General features: G+C 42.4%; 1 protein-coding gene across 2 annotated transcripts in view; it reads left to right on the top strand.

Moving 5' to 3' along the window:
* LOC149180784 (putative peroxisomal acyl-coenzyme A oxidase 1.2) overlaps positions 1–17,062 on the top strand; it is a 473,981-nt gene that overhangs the window by 109,218 nt on the left and 347,701 nt on the right. For both annotated transcript variants that reach the window (XM_089416295.1, XM_089416296.1), the window contains one exon: positions 135–332. In XM_089416295.1, coding sequence (XP_089272421.1) covers positions 135–332 — 198 coding nt within the window. The remainder of the gene's footprint in view (positions 1–134; positions 333–17,062) is intronic.

Below are 17,062 nucleotides of genomic sequence, written 5' to 3'. Positions count from 1 at the left end.
AACACACTATGCTTAAATCATGTTTTTTATGCAAAATGGCTGTGCCATTAAATGCTTATTTTAAATTGAACATGAGTGCCAGCTCTGTTGAATTACCTAATCAAAAACATTTAGTAAGTCAATTACGGTGACAGGTGCTTGACTATCCGACTCAACAACAAAAGATATTTCCCTTACTAGCAACTGCTTATGCATTTCGTTTTGTTGGACAATGGATGGAATCATTGTACTCGGAAGTTATGTACCAATTTGAGAACGACAACTTTTCAGCCTTGGCAGAGATTCACGCATGCACATCTGGACTAAAAGCTCTAACCACCTCGGTTACTGCAGTAAGTAGTCTGCATTCGTTATAAACATTGGTTGTTGTTAAGGAACCAATACCCTATTTTGCGTTGTTTTCTGTCCTTGTTATTTTTGTGCAACATAATCAATTTTTTTATGGAAGGCAGAATCTCAAGAAATGAAATATATTATATCAATATAGCTTGTTCGGAAAACCTTTTGAATAGATGGAATAATACCTGAGAATGTTGAAGAAAAATGACTATTTAGGTCTTATGCAAAATTGGGTGAAGATGGTATGTTTGTTGCAAAGTGAAAATGTCATCCACTTATCATAAGAAACTGGCCGTTGGCTTCTTGCAATATATTTGTTTCAGATTTCTTTTAATCAGACCAGATTCGCTTCTTAAAGATGTATTCCTAACATCATCTAGAGACTCTCTACCAGTTTTATATGCAATTATGACACTCTTAATAACCATGTTAAACCTCTGCATTCAAATTGTACCCCTTTTTTTGTTCTGAAAAAAACTTTTCAATTTACAATCAGAAAACCAAAACTTTGAAGGGTACACACAATGAACATCATAACCTCTTCCGAAGAGCTACCAAGGCAGAAATAAAAGCAGAATACTCAGTGTAACCCAAAGATTGAGCGTCTTTTATCAACAAAACTCCTTTTTCCAATAATTAATGATGAATCTCATCCTTCCAGACCAAACTGAAGGCAGACAAGGAGCTAGGCTCATGATCAAAAACAAGTTTACACTGCAGCTTCCGTAAATCAAAATGCACCACTATCCACAAGCAATGCCAAGCCCATAAAAGGTAGTACAAACAAATGCTCTTGTCCATCACCAAAAAACGCTGCCTGCCAGTGAACCCTGCCCTGTAGAAGCTCTGAGTACTGATCCTCAAACCAACTTCAACAACGACTGGAAAAACAGGCAGTCCCATAAGCTATGCTTAATTGTCTCTGGGAATTGAAAAACAGAATGAAGGCCATCTGACAGTGTTGATTTGGGGTTGTATCGGATGTTCTCTAGCCACGAAAATTGGTGGAGAGGCTAAGGCACATGAGATCTCCAATACCCTGAAAGGGTTTGGGCAGATTCTAAACAGTCTGGGAAATATTAAAATAATTAATATTTTTAATGGAGTCCCTAGGTCTAAACTTAGGGAAAATAAAATATTAATGTGAATTAATATAAAACTGTGTTAGAATGGTCCAAAAGTCATGGATCAAGCAAGATCTAATCTTAGCCGTTGATTAGGGACTAAATCTCGGCCGTTGATTTGTCAACGAAAAAAGTATAAGAGGAGGCTTGAAGGTCACTTGGAGAACACACCAAGAGATCAAGATTTCAACTTTTTGGGGTTGGGTTTGCTGAGAAAGTTGAGAGAGTGATCAGAGTTGCAGCTGAGGAGCAGTGAATATAGAAGCAGAGAGGCAAAGATAGCACCGAGAGGATCAGCGCAGTAGCCGGAGAGAGGGACGCAGAACCAACCAAAAGTTCACGCAGTGTTAAAATTGGCAACTAGAGCCAAACTCCATGTGGGTCATCTTATTAATGACAACTGATATTTTTCTTGGATCCCTCTCATCTAGAGGTGTAGGATTGATCTAAAGATCATCCAATTCCGATAAGTATTCATGGAGATATGAATTTATTTGTGTTATGGGCAATTCGCCAAGGTTGGCCAGCAACCAAATATACCCCACTTATGCTCAACGTTTTAGTATAAATAAAGGTGCCTTGAATCATTTGAGAACACACTCTCATCTCTCTTGATCTCTCCTCTCCATTTGTTTGGGTTGTCCTCTCTCAAAGAGGACGCAGTCAACTAAAGAGCCCTAGCCGCAGTCTTATGAGGAGATCCATTCGCAGGTTAGAAGAGACCTATACGCAGCTCAAAGAAACCCCTATACATTTTCAAGAGGGAGACATATTCGCAGCTCAAGGAGGAAGCCTAGCCACTGTCCAAACAGGGAGATCTAGCCACAGTAAAGTAGGCCTATGCACAGCTGAAGGAGAAGCCCTTATGTGCTGTCCTAAAAGTGCCTTAGCGCAGGTCAAAGGTGCCTTAATCTTAGGCCCTAATCCGCTGTAAAGAGATTTCGTAAACACAGCTAAAGGGAGTCCCTAATCCGCAGTCATAAAGGAGACTAGAACGTTGTCAAGGATGGTCCTACTTTCTGTCAAGAAAGCTCCAATACGGAGAAAATAGGTAGCCCTAATTCGCTGTCCCAAGAGGCCCTAAATCCGTTGTCCTAAGAAGCTCTATATTCACAATCTAAGAAGCCTAAAGCCACTATCAATGGAGCCCTAATACTCAGCCATGTAAAGACCCTAAGACGCAACATAGGTAGCCTTAGAACGCAGCAAGAAAGTGTCTTAAAGGTATAGGAATGGACAGTGTGTTTGCTGTAGGTGTCTGTGTGATAAAGGAAGACTAAAGGGCTGAAGAGGAGGCTGTGTATCTTGCTAGAAGGCTGAGGATAGAGGGTCCTCCAGAAAGGTTGCCTCAGACCTGTTCTAAGGGCTGTATAATCCTGTTGTAATAAGAGATGGACAGTGCCATTGTCAAAGGTTAGAAGTATTGCATTGAGGATCAGTCAACTAAGCAAGGAGCAGAGTGGTGGTGTAATCATCTTGGAGAACCAGTTGAAGAATGAAGACTGAGGAGCTACACATCTAGATGCAACAGTTATATGCAACATGACAGTTAGTGGACATTATGCACAACAACATGTAATGATTGCAGCATAGTGATGACAGTATGTACAACAACATGTATAGGTACAACTGTTGCATAGTGGAGCCAGTGTGTACAACAACATGTATAGGTACAGCTGTTGCATAGTGGAGGCAGTGTGTACAACAGCATGTATGGGTACAACCAGGACTGGTTGCATTTCCGTGACAAGAGCAGCTCAGTGAATGGGTGCAACGTGATGACGAGATGCAACACGATGGAGAATCAGTGGAAGCAACTTGTCTTCAACTGATCTCATGTATCATCTTCTTAGAGATGATCTATGCTCTTATCTAGAGAAGTCAAAGTGTTGACTTCTGTTGTAAATGTACTATCTCTCTCTCTCTCTCTCTCTGTTGAACTATTGAAGAACATATAAGAAGAATTGATCAAGGGTTCCCCACATTGGGGTTTGTCCCTGGCTAGCGCCACATCTTGTGTCCTCTTGTCTTGGCTTGTCTTCTGCGATTTATGTTTATGTTCTATCTGCAATTTACTCTAATGTTGATGTGATTGCTAATCTGGAAAGATATGTGAAAATTGAAATAAATTGCTCTAAGCATAGAACATACCTAAAATTAACATGGTATCAGAGCTGAGGTGAAGACAAAGCCCAAGCAAGAGTGAAAGAGCAATCACCGAAGACAATTGGAAAAGGACAAAAGGATCAGTGGATTCCTTATCCCTCTTCAAATTCACCAAGGGTGAAATCGAAGCAGAGAATATTATCAGAATAGTGCATCGGAAGCTTCTGATGGCCTACCTAAAGATCACTTCATTGGTAAGTCCGGATCTAAGGGTGGAAGGAAAGGCAGATGCCTTGGTTGCAATAAGTTCGACCATTATGCGAAGGAGTGTCCGAATGGCTGGGACACATCACTTGATGATGATAACAATCATTCCAGGGACATCTTCAATGGTTAGAGGAATGACAGGTAATGCAGGTCATCAAGCAAACGACTGACTCTTTAGAGAAAGCAAGGAACCCCAGGTATGAAGAATCAAATGTTGTTTCTGATAAGATAAAGAAGCGCTATCTTGTATTGGCCCTCTCCTTCAGATTCTTTGGAATCTGGCTTATCAATTATAGTGCTTCAAGGCACTTCATCAGATAGAAGGGTACTCTCTCTAATTTGGTAGAGATGGAAACAATCGTGGGATTATACTTGGAGCTAATGCCACCTATCCCGGAAAGGGTGTAAGGAATGTTACCGCACAATTGAGTGAGGGTAACTCGATTCATTTACAGAATCTCTTTTATGTACCTGATCACACGAAGAACTTGATGTCCATTTCGGCAATGGAGGTCAAAGGTTATCGGGTGGCATTCATCGATGGAAAGGTACGTGTTTGAAAATGAAATTTTCAAAGATGCTTTTACTCATGGGTTCAGGGTTGGCAATTTGTGTCAAGTTGCAGGATGGTCCATTGGGGATCATGACATATCTCATCTATAACATCTGAGATCTACTTTATGAGGCCCTAACTGATGTGAGTCAGATGGTGACTCGGATAAGTGAATTCAAGAAAATCATGAAGGTACATGTCTGAGATGTACCGAAGGAAAATCTTACAAGGGGACCATTCCCCTCATGTAGCAGGTCCACAAGTTTGGAACAACCTGAGGGGTTTGAGATTCATTATTGGGAATCTCATGTATACAGGTGGAAGAAAGACCTCTATGGCTTGAAGTAAAACACCCCGGGCCTAATATGAGAGGATTGATAGCTGTCTGATGAAGTTGAGATTCACTAAAAGTGAAGCCGATCCAAACCATTATTTGAAGGTTGTGGATGATAGAACTCTCATACCAGCACCTTCTGAGAAACGACCTATTTCTGACAGGTGCAGACCCTCTCACTTGCAAAAGTAAGAGGGAGTTGGATTCCAGATATGGAATGGTAAACTGCAAGCCCGTGACTACCTCAAGGATCTTAACTTTCAGAAGTTATATGGTGGTGATGCCGGACCAGATTTGGGAAATGCCTCTGAGTTTCATAAACTCATCTGCATTGATGTTCTTGGTGAACTTCCGTCAATATATATGCTTTGCATTTAACACATTGAGCTCATATTTGGTTGAGCCTCACTAGATTGGTGCCAAGAATCTTTTGAGATACCTTCAGGGCACAATCTCTCAAGGATTAAGATACATTGCCGGAAATATGAAGCTGCATGATTATTCGAATGCGGACTGGGCAGGCAGTGTGGAGGATCACTAGAGCACTTCTTAGTGCTGGTTCTCTTTGGGTTTTGCTTCGATATCATGGATGAGCAGGAAGCAGAAGTCGGTTGCTATAAGCACCGCCGAGACCGAATACATAGCTACGAGTATGATCTCGTATGAAGTTGCCTGGTTGTGGAAGCTCTTCAGTGCGCTGTTTGTACACATGATGAATACCACTGTGATTCTTTGTGACAACCAGGGGGGAATTCGATTATTGAGGAATTCCGTGTTCGATGATTGCTCCAACAAATAAACATCACATACTACCTTATCTGGGATATGGTAAGTCAATAAGCGAGGAGACTCCATCGCATTAAGACTGATGTACAGGTTGCAGACACTTTGTCAAAGCCCCGGGGAAAGGTCAAATCTGTGATTTTCCCGAACGACTTGGAGTTGTTGAGAGACCTTCATATAAGGGTCTTGCATGTTGCATGCATTGAGCTCTAGAAGCTCTGGGGGGCTTGGGGTACTTACTGGAGCGACATATGACCACAGGACGACTCACCCTCCCCTGGTGGTGCACTATGTACAGGGTGACAGGTTCAACCTTTCCCTGTGATACCTCATGGCGACTATGGAACAGGATGATTAGTTCTCCCGTGGCAACTATGGAACAGGATGATTAGTTCTCCTGTGGGTTGGGATGATTAGTTCTCTCGTGGTGACTATGGAACAGGATGATTAGTTCTCCTGTGGGCCGGGATGATTAGTTCTCCCGTGGCAACTATGGAACAGGATGATTAGTTCTCCTGTGGGTCGGGATGATTAGTTCTCCCGTGGTGACTGTGGGACAGGATGATTCGTTCTCCTGTGGGCAGGATGATTAGTTCTCCTGTCGAGGCATCCTACCCATGCAGTCTGGGACTCATGGGAAGTACCTCTCATCTGATCAATGAGCAAGGAAATGGGGTTAGGGACCATAGTAGTACTATCGATGGACGCATCGTTGTATCTACCGTACTCCCTATGCTAGGATGACCTCCATTGATCTGGGATCAGTATGAGTGGTTTGAGACACTCTCTTGTGATATTGATCTGGGATCAATGAAACTGACTTCGGGTCAGTAGAGAATGGTATGAGACATTCTCGATCAATTCTTCTTCTTCATGATTCAGCAGAGCAGAACTGAGCAGAGCTCAGCAGAGTAGAGTAGAGCAAAGCAGAGCAGTGCAGGGCATTGATGGCAGAGATAGTACAGTCGAACATATGGATCAACGGATGGAGTTCTCCCTAGTTGAGAGGGAGTGTTAAAATTGGCAACTAGAGCCAAACTCCATGTGGGTCATCTTATTAATGGCAGCTGATATTTTTCTTGGATCCCTTTCATCGAGAGGTGTAGGATTGATCTAAAGATCATCCGATTCCGATAAGTATTCATGGAGATATGAATTTATTTGTGTTATGGGCAATTCGTCAAGGTCGGCCAGCAACCAAATATACCCCACTTATGCTCAACATTTTAGTATAAATAAAGGTGCCTTGAATCATTTGAGAACACACTCTCATCTCTCTTGATCTCTCCTCTCCACTTGTTTGGGTTGTCCTCTCTCAAAGAGGATGTAGTGGAAAGGGTCTTCTTAGAGAGCCCTAGACGCAGTCAACTAAAGAGCCCTAGCCGCAGTCTTATGAGGAGATCCATTCGCAGGTTAGAAGAGACCTATACGCAGCTCAAAGAAACCCCTATACATTGTCAAGAGGGAGACATATTCGCAGCTCAAGGAGGAAGCCTAGCCACTGTCCAAACAGGGAGATCTAGCCACAGTAAAGGAGGCCTATGCACAGCTGAAGGAGAAGCCCTAATGTGCTGTCCTAAAAGTTCCCTAGCCGCAGGTCAAAGGTGCCTTAATCTTAGGCCCTAATCCGCTGTAAAGAGAGCTCCTAAACACAGCTAAAGGGAGTCCCTAATCCACAGTCATAAAGGAGACTAGAATGTTGTCAAGGGTGGTCCTACTTGCTGTCAAGAAAGCTCCAATACGCAGCAAACAGGTAGCCCTAATTCGCTGTCCCAAGAGGCCCTAAATTCGCTGTCCTAAGAAGCTCTATATTCGCAATCAAAGAAGCCTAAAGCCATTATCAATGGAGCCCTAATACTCAGCCATGTAAAGACCCTAAGATGCAGCACAGGTAGCCTTAGAACGCAGCAAGAAAGTGTCTTAAAGGTACATGAATGGACAGTGTGTTTGCTGTAGGTGTCTGTGTGATAAAGGAAGACTGAAGGGCTGAAGAGGAGGCTGTGTATCTTGCTAGAAGGCTGAGGATAGAGGGAGCTGTTTGAGAGCTCATAAAGGATGGAGCAGTCCTCCAGAAAGGATGCCTTTGACCTGTTCTAAGGGCTGTATAATGCTGCTGTAATAAGAGATGGACAGTGCCATTGTCAAAGGTTAGAAGTATTGCATTGAGGATCAGTAAGCTAAGCAAGGAGCAGAGTGGTGGTGTAATCATCTTGGAGAACCAGTTGAAGAATGAAGACTGAGGAGCTACACATCTAGATGCAACAGTTATATGCAGCATGACAGTTAGTGGACAGTATGCATAGCAACATGTAATGATTGCAGCATAGTGATGACAGTATGTACAGCAGCATGTATAGGTACAACTGTTGCATAGTGGAGGCAGTGTGTACAGCAGCATGTATAGGTACAACTGTTGCATAGTGGAGGCAGTGTGTACATCAACCTAAGTTACCAGAAAACGGATACGGGTACGGGGTTTGAAACGGATACGGCAAATTTTCAAAAAATCTGGATACCATATGGCAGGAAACGACACATAATAAATATATAATAAATATATATATATATATATATATATATATATATTAAAAATAAAAAATTCATATTTCCATTGATATTTCAGAATCTAGATTATCTGTATCGTCTATGATCTATCATGATTCATGATTCATCATCGTCAATTCAAGTTTCAACATATGCCATATTGAAGCAACGTTTCAGTGTTCACTCTCCAAAGAGGCAGAGATTACCTTCTCATATCAAGCCAAGGGTTCCTTTTTTGCTGGCTAAATATATCTTGTTATCTGGGCCGAGTTTACCTCTTATTACTTGCTAGTCGAGTTTGCTGCTTTGTGGGCTGAGTTCTGCCATTTTAAATGGGCTGAGTTTTGTCCTTTTGAGGACCCAGTTCCAGTCTATTTCTGGAGTTCAAGATGCTACTAAAAAGGGGGTTTAGTCCCCTCTTGTTGTGCCATTCAAGCTGCCCAAGACCTCTGTTATTGGTGGCTGAGGATTTGTTTGGAAGAACTGTGGGTAATATTTGATATCAGTCTTGCGTTTTTTGAATCTATCTTGTGCTAGACCAAAACAGTTCCAGTAAAAACTTAAAAGCCAAGGGAGGCAGTCTTGCTTGTGTCTGCCTGTATCATGTCAACTATGTTCCAACTTCCAAGATGAAGATAATGTTCCAACTTGCTTAAAATGCTTTTTTTTCACCAAAAATGTTTCACGATTTTTGAAAAACCTTTTAAATTTTCTAAATACTCTTCAAAATTTCCTGAAAACGTTTTCATTTTTTTAAAACTGCAAGTTTTTTCGACAAAAATGCCTCAAAAACGGCTGTGAAAAAAAACTTCCCGTTTCCAGAGAAAAAACGGCAAAAAAACGTTTTTCCGGCGTTTCGTACGCGGATCCGGATCTGAAACGGGAAAACGCCGTTTTGGGGTTGGAGTTAGCCGTTTCCAGCAACTTAGACATCAACATGTATAGGTACAACCATGTCTGGTTGCATTTCCGTGACAAGAGCAGCTCAGTGAATGGGTGCAACATGATGACAAGATGCAGCATGATGGAGAATCAGTTGAAGCAGCTTGTCTTCAACTGATCTCATATATCATCTTCTTAGTGATGATGTATGCTCTTATCTAGATAAGTCAAAGTGTTGACTTTTGTTGTAAATGTACTATCTCTCTCTCTTTCTCTCTGTGTGTGTTGAACTATTGAAGAACATATAAGAAGAATTGATCAAGGGTTCCCCACATTGGGGTTTGTCCTTGGCTAGCACCACATTCTTGTGTCCTTTTGTCTTGGCTTGTCTTCTACGATTTATGTTTATGTTCTATCTGCAGTTTACTCTGATGTTGATGTGATTGCTAATCTGGAAAGATATGTGAAAATTGAAATAAATTGCTCTAAGCATAGAACATACCTAAAATTAACACGCAGAGCTAGCCAGGGCTCACGCAGAGGCAACCAAGTGCTGCGCAGTGCCTCAGAGGGCCAGCATGAGTGACGTAGAGGGCCAGAGGAATGATGTAGTGCCTCCAGAGGCTGACGCACGCCAAGCCATAGTGACGATGGGATAACGCTGGGCCATAGAGAGCTGACGCAGTTCCTAGAGGCTGATGCTGGGGTTTCGTGGGGCAGATTGGAGCTGTGGAGCTGCCGGAGTGTTTATCTGGGGTTTCAGCTGGAATATCTGCTTCCGAGTAGAGAGGTACTACTGCCGAGATTTTTCTCTGTTGGGTGAGCCGTATTTGGCACCCAGATTGTATTCTGAAACTGCTTAATAAATCAAACCCTCAGATAGCTGCACCAGTTTTCCCGCATTGGGTTTTTCCGTGGACATTAGTCCAAAAACATTGATGTCACTTGTGTGCTTATTTCTGTTTCCTTCAGTTGATGATCTGTAATGTGTTGAGCATGTACTTGTATTTATTTCCAGTATTTACATGGTAAATAACTTGTTAATTAACAGAACAAGTAGGTAGGAATAAATCAGTAAAGTACATGAAGGGTTTCTAACAGCTAGACTTAGAAATTTCAACATGGTATCAGAGCGTGGTTGTAGATCACAGGAGAATTGAGGACATCAGCCGAGCAGAGCAGCAACAACAAAAAACCGCTGTCCCGAGTGACAGAAGCTGTTCCTTGCAGAAAAGTAGCAAGGAAGGGGTGACGTAGTGCCTGCATCATCAAGTTCAAGCCAAGAAGAGGCAGCGCAGAGGCTGAGGGAGGCAAAGACAGGCTCACGCAGAGCCACACAGAGGCCAGGAGGGTTGATGCAGTTGGTTGAGGAAGCTGATTTGCCGGTGCCGGGATTGCGTAGAGCCTAGGAGCTCTAACCTTTAGTTTGCTAGGGTTTAGGAGGCTGTGGGTAAGTTGCAGAGTGGAGCTAGTGGGGTACTGTAGTCAGAAAAGTACCTAACAGGGCAAGGCCAAGGAGGAGGGAGTTGATACCGAGGATTTCTAACCGAGAAATCCGGATCAGTGGTGTAGTTGCACTAACGATCGGAGTGGGGGCATCTCGACATTGGCAGAAGGGTTTCCAGGAGGGAAATCGAGGCTCAGAGGGAGTCGCACCAAGAACTTCCAGGAGGGAAGTAGAGGAGTAGCGAGATGGCAGTGAATGGGGTAAGAGACCAGGACAGACTGGACGAAGCCTCAAACTTCGTAGTCTAGAAGGCCAGAATCCTATCCGTTCTAGACAGGAATCGTGTCAAGCACTTCGCCTTGAGGACGATAGCTATCCCAGTTGACCCAACTGATAACGACAAGTACGAGGAGGCAATGGCGAGGGCCAAGAGCATCATTCTTGATGGGGTCAAGGACCATGTAGTACCACATATTGCCGAAAAGGACACAACAAATGAGATGTGGGAGGCCCTAAAGAAATTGTACCAGCATACTTCTGTGCAGAGAAGGATGTTACTAGAAAATCAGCTGTGATCATACTAGATGCAGAAGGGAGAACAGATCGACCCCTTCCTCGGTCGATTGAAGGAGATTCGGGATCAGCTGACTTCCATAGGGGCCACACTGGATCAAGAATTGATGGTGAGAACAACCTTGAACGCAGTCTCAAAAGACTGGGAGGTGTTTGTCCAGAGCATACTAGGCAGGGTGACCCCTTTAGATTGGGAGGAAATGCGGGCTGCTCTTCGCCAAGAAGAGATCAGAAGGCTGAGCAAGGCGGGAAACAGCGGCAAGGGGATCAGAATCAAGGAGGAGGAGGTGGATGCTGCCCTAGCATCTGAGGGAAAGTAGGAGAAACAGAAGAAGGACCTCTCCAAGGTCAAATGCTTCCACTGTGGGGAGCTAGGTCATTATGCGACCCAGTGTCCAAGGAAGAAGAGCAAGGGAGAGGCCTCCGAGACCAAGGCTGCGCCAGCAAGGGCAGAGAAGGAAGTGGAGACAGACGATGACTGTGCCATGAGTGCACACACACCACTTGAGCAGAAGTGGGGAGACATCGAGCTGTAGTCAGACGGACTACAGGCGATGAGGGGCAGGATCCTCGAGGTACCCAGCCTCTCAGATTAGACCTTGCTACGAGAGCCCCGAAGAGGAGTAGTAGGACTGGCAGATGTCGGTAGAGATGGATGCAGATGGAGCGAGAGAGGGAGCTACAATGCAGGATTCCCAGGACAATGTGAGGCAGCAGTGCAAGAAGCACGGGAGTGTTGCACCAGTGCAGGATGTGACAGAGAGGTGTGCAACAGTGCGAGATGCATGGAGTAGTTGCAGCAGCGCCGAGGTCAGAGAGGGAACACTAGTTAGCGACAGAGGGAGCTTCAGCATCGGGAGTGTTTCTAGCCTGACGAAGATGTCAGAGTTGGGGAGATCAGTTACTTACTTCTCAGTAACTGAGTTGCAATGCAACAGTTAGCAGTGGCAGTGCTATGGGCAACACGATGCAGCATGATGAGGGGGGTTGCAGTGCAGATGCAACTATGGCAGTGGCAGGGCCATGGGCAGCAACACGGATGCAGAGGGAGCTGCCGTACTGATGCAACAGTGGCAGTGGCAGGGCCATGGGTAGTAGTACAGATGATGGGCAGCAGGCCGAGCATCAGTACAGGGACCGATGCCGGATGATCAAAGTGATGCTCAGCAAGGAGTATTACTAGAGCACAGTCCTCACTAAGAGGGAGTGTTGATTTGGGGTAGCATTGGATGTGCTCTAGCCACGAAAATTGGTGGAGAGGCTAAGGCACATGAGATCTCTAATACCTAGAAAGGGTTTGGGCAGATTCTAAACAGTTTGGGAAATATTAAAATAATTAATATTTTTAATGGAGTCCCTAAGTCTAAACTTAGGGAAAATAAAATATTAATGTGAATTAATATAAAACTGTGTTAGAATGGTCCAAAAGTCATGGATCAAGCCAGATCTAATCTTAGCTGTTGATTAGGGACTTAATCTCGGCTGTTGATTTGTCAATGAGAAAAGTATAAGAGGAGGCTTGAGGGTCACTTGGAAAACACACCAAGAGATCAAGATTTCGACTTTCTGGGGCTGGGTTTGCTGAGAAAGTTGAGAGAGTGATCAGAGTTGTAGCTGAGGGGTAGTGAATACAAAAGCAGAGAGGCAGAGATAGCACCGGGAGGATCAACGCAGTAGCCGAAGAGAGGGACGCAGAACCAGCCAAGGGTTCACGTAGAGCCAACCAGGGCTCATGCAGAGGCAACCAGGAGCTATGCAGTGCCTCAGAGGGCCAACGTGAGTGACGCAGAGGGCCAGAGGATTGACGCAATGCCTCCAGAGGCTGACGCAGGGAAAGCTAGAGTGACGCTGGGCTAACACTGGGCCAGAGAGAGCTGACGCAGTCCCTAGAGGCTGATGCTGGGGTTTCGTGGGGCAGATTGGAGCTGTGGAGCTGCCGGAGTGTTTATCTGGGGTTTCAGCTGGAATATCTGCTTCCAAGTAGAGAGGTACTACTGTCGAGATTTTTCTCTGTTGGGTGAGCCGGATTTGGCACCTAGATTGTATTCTGAAACTGCTTAATAAATCAAACCCTCAGATAGCTGCATCGGTTTTCCCGCATTGGGTTTTTCCGGGGACATTAGTCCAAAAACAACGGTGTCACTTGTGTGCTTGTTTCTGTTTCCTTCAGTTGATGATCTGTAATGTGTTGAGCATGTACTTGTATTTATTTCCAGTATTTACATGGTAAATAACTTGTTAATTAATAGAACAAGTAGGTAGGAATAAATCAGTAAAGTACATGAAGGGTTTCTAACAGCTAGACTTAGAAATTCCAACAGACAGAACAATCTTGGCCAGTTGCCAACCTTGCCTTAGATAAAAAGCTCTTGATAAATAACAACCCATGCAAACTCGTTCAGCTTATGAGACAACTATATAGTCCAAGCACTGTGCAGGTCCCTTGGGGATGGAGATTTGTACATATATATTTCAAGCTAATTTATGATAGCTAAGTGTAATTTCTTGATTGTTTGTGTTGGGGAACCTATCTTGAGCCCCTATTGGTTGACCTAAGCCTCCAGAAGAACCATAGAAATCTTTGAACTAAAATCTGGAAAGTACTCTTAAATCCACCTTAAACCCTAAATTCCTATCATTATTGTCTAGTGGGAATTATTATCGAAACCTTAGGGGGAACTTAGCTTAAGATGATTGAGTTATTTGATCCCTAAATTCTACTAGGGAAGCATCCCTTCTATTGGATTGCGTTCATCGCTAAAACGACGGAAGTAGTTGCTGGGTTGGTACTGGTGACACTCTCATTGTTGCACTTGTCTAGGTTGTTGATGATAATAGCATTAGATAGGTACTTTCACACAGGTTTAAATGTCTAGATGCATGGAAGTCATCCAAAGGACCCTAACCTTAGCAAATTACTTTAATTAAATGAATAATTAAAGTAATCGACTTTTATAAGAAAAAGTGAGTTAATTTAATGAAATGCTAAGGTTATTTGCATTAATGAATTAGATGAATTTCAACCATTGATCTCAAATGATATTGAGATCTACTCTCAACTGTTAATCACTTTGGAGATTAGGGTTGTGGATTTCGTCAATGACTCAAACTTATATAAGGAAGGCTAGGCCAAAGGTGAAGATACATCTTTGAACACAAGACATTGTGAGATAGTGGGATCCAAATGATCAAGTCAAGAAGTACATTCATCCAAGTGTCCAGGGTTCGATGAAGAGTGCAAGAAACAACAGGGGAGAAAGATCCAGATCAGCTAAGCAAGCTTGAAGGATAGATCTGCAGAGGGTTTGATTAGCTGGTATAATTCCAAGGTTTTGCTATATTTGTATTTTTCCTCATAGGGCCATTTTCCCAGTATGGGGGCCCTTGTATGTTGAAGATATTTAATGAAACAACAGATTTAAAGGGCAAAAATCTATGCGTGCATGTGAATGAGATTGGTGTGATTATTTTGCTTCCACTATTATGTTTTTATTTACATGTTAAAATCTCAACAATGCTTTTTTTTTAGTAGATTTGCTAATTTATAGCAAGGTATCTACTAGGTTAATAAATTGTCGGTGGCTGGGTTTAAAGGAAATCTAAAATGGTATCAAAACATTATCTTTGAGCGAAGACTAGTCTCTAGTATTGCACAAGATTAATGTACAATGTAGGAGTAGCACATGTGGAGGTAGTCGTACGTACAAGTAAAAGTTTGACAAGAGGCGCAAGGGTCGTACATAAAAGAAAGAGGCAGTTTAGACCTACAATGATGGAAGCAACAACCATCAAGCCATACAGTAAATAAGAAAAACAACCATACTGTACGATGATAGAGAAAAAAAATTAAGTATTTTTTTGATGGTTGTAGTGATAGGAAACACATTAGAAAAGTCGTACATACGACCATTGAGTAAAAGTCTGATAGGAGGCGCAAGGGTCGTACATAAAAGAAAGAGGCAGTTTAGACCTACAGTGATGGAAGCAACAACCATCAAGCCATACAGTAAATAAGAAAAGCAACCATACTATACGATGATAGAGAAAAAAAATTAAGTATTTTTTTGATGGTTGTAGTGATAGGAAACACATTAGAAAAGTCATACATACAACCATTGAGTAAAAGTTAAAATAAAAATTGCAAAAAGGGATAGTGGCCAGTTGCCAATCACTAGCTGGTGGCCACCAATAGCTAGTAGTTGCTAGCCATGCGGGGTACAAAGCCATTGCCATTAGAGTAGCTGCATTTGAGGTAAACGAATCACTATGTGTAGGAGTATAGGCTGTCGTAAACAAATGCATGAGAAGTAGATGAATCACAATGTGTAGGAGTATAGGTCGTTGTAAACAATTGCATGAGAGGCAACATGTGATGATACTACATTAGTCAACTATGCAAAACCGTACAGCAACAATGACGTAGAGGACAACTACCGTACAACCAAAATAGATGTATGGAGTTGTATGTAGGTAGGGTGAAGAGCATAGGATAGCGGCCATACACATGGTTATAGAACGATACAAACTTGCAGATTTTCCAAAAGGATTGGTGGAGGTCTTTCTTTAGAGGGAGAAAGGGAGATTGTATTGGTCAAGGGTTTGGTAGAAAATATTTTTTTTGTGGGTGTTTTAAAGGACCAATACATAGATCTTAGCAAATCTATAAACAAACATTGGCTTTTATTTTTGTGGGTGCTAGAAAGAATATGCACAAGGTAGAAAAATTAGATCTAGTAAGGGAAGCAACCAATCTTATGTTTGAAAACCAGTTGGATGGAACATTTAACTTTGTGCCCTAGAAGGCAAGGGTTACCTTGTTGTTGAAAGAAAATGACCTTTGGGATATTGTTGGTAAGGAAATTCAACAACTAATAGATGCAACATACAACATAGGTTGTAGCCCACTAAAAGAACATTAAAGTTCTGCGGGTCATCATAGATGCTATGAAGGATCATTTGATTCCTCAGTTGGTGGAGAAGACAACTATGGAGATGTTCAATGCTCTAGTGGACTTGTTCTAGAGTGAAAACATGAGCAAGAAGATGGTCTTGAGAAACAAGCTTAGGTCCATCTAGATATCAAGGTTTGATAATGTTACTGGTTACTTCAAGAGGTCTAGCCCAATCTTATCTTCAATTAGCAAAAAATTAATCTTCCAATGATAAATAACAATTGTAGATAGAACAACAAATGCAATGATAGTAGGAGACAATAAAGAGAAATAACAAGAGACACCAAATTTGGTCAAAGAATAGGGAAAAACCCCACAAGGGGGAAAGCCCTTTCAAATTCTTGTTCTTATTAGATTGTCATAAAATGTTCAGTAGAGAGATACAATAATCCAATTCATCAACCAATAGTCAAAGTTGATCCTTTGACTATTCAACAATGTCAACCAACCAATATCCAAATGATGAGCCAATAGTCAAATTTGGTCAAAGTCAACAACAGTCAACAACAACAAATGATGCCCTAACTAGTGTTAAGTCAATGGTCAAACAACCTCCAAGAGGGCTTGGTCAAAGGTTAAAATATTAGGCCTTCCAAGTTGGTCAAACCTAAGTCAAAACAACCCCAAAATACATAGTCAAACTGGGTCAACGGAGAGAGAAAGTTTGTGGTCAACTGCAGTCAAACAACCCAGAAAAGCTCGGTCTTTGTGCCAAAGAATGCAACCTCCAAGGACAGATCCAAATCATAAGTCAAACCAAGTCAAAGTGCTCTTGTTGTCACGCAAAGTGTCTAGGCACCGCGACAACGCTCAAAGTAAGGGATGTCACTCTTGATCCTTACTCACTCCGTTTAGACTCTCTCCTAGACAAGTCAAGGGGGGTAGTCTCTAAGGTAAATGGATGAGAAAACCTGTGGATCACAGGCTCTAGGAGATTTTAATGATGGACAACTTGATGAATCTAAATGAATCTCGATTAATTCAAATGAATAGATTAAATGCCAACGTAAACAAGACACGACCACAAGATAGAAAAAATTATAGACCAGTGCCTTTATGCTAAATTAACCATAGATAAAGTAAAACAAGTTATCCAGAACTCTTTACAAATATGTGACGAATAATGACAATCATGAATAATCAATATAAACGCCCAAC

Source organism: Pinus tabuliformis, chromosome 3_2 (assembly GCF_031772625.1).
Source record: "Pinus tabuliformis cultivar Carrire ecotype Pingquan chromosome 3_2, CPIR1, whole genome shotgun sequence".
Taxonomy (NCBI): domain Eukaryota; kingdom Viridiplantae; phylum Streptophyta; class Pinopsida; order Pinales; family Pinaceae; genus Pinus; species Pinus tabuliformis.
Note: the sequence above shows the minus strand (reverse complement) of the source record. Positions and strands in the feature narration are given on the sequence as shown.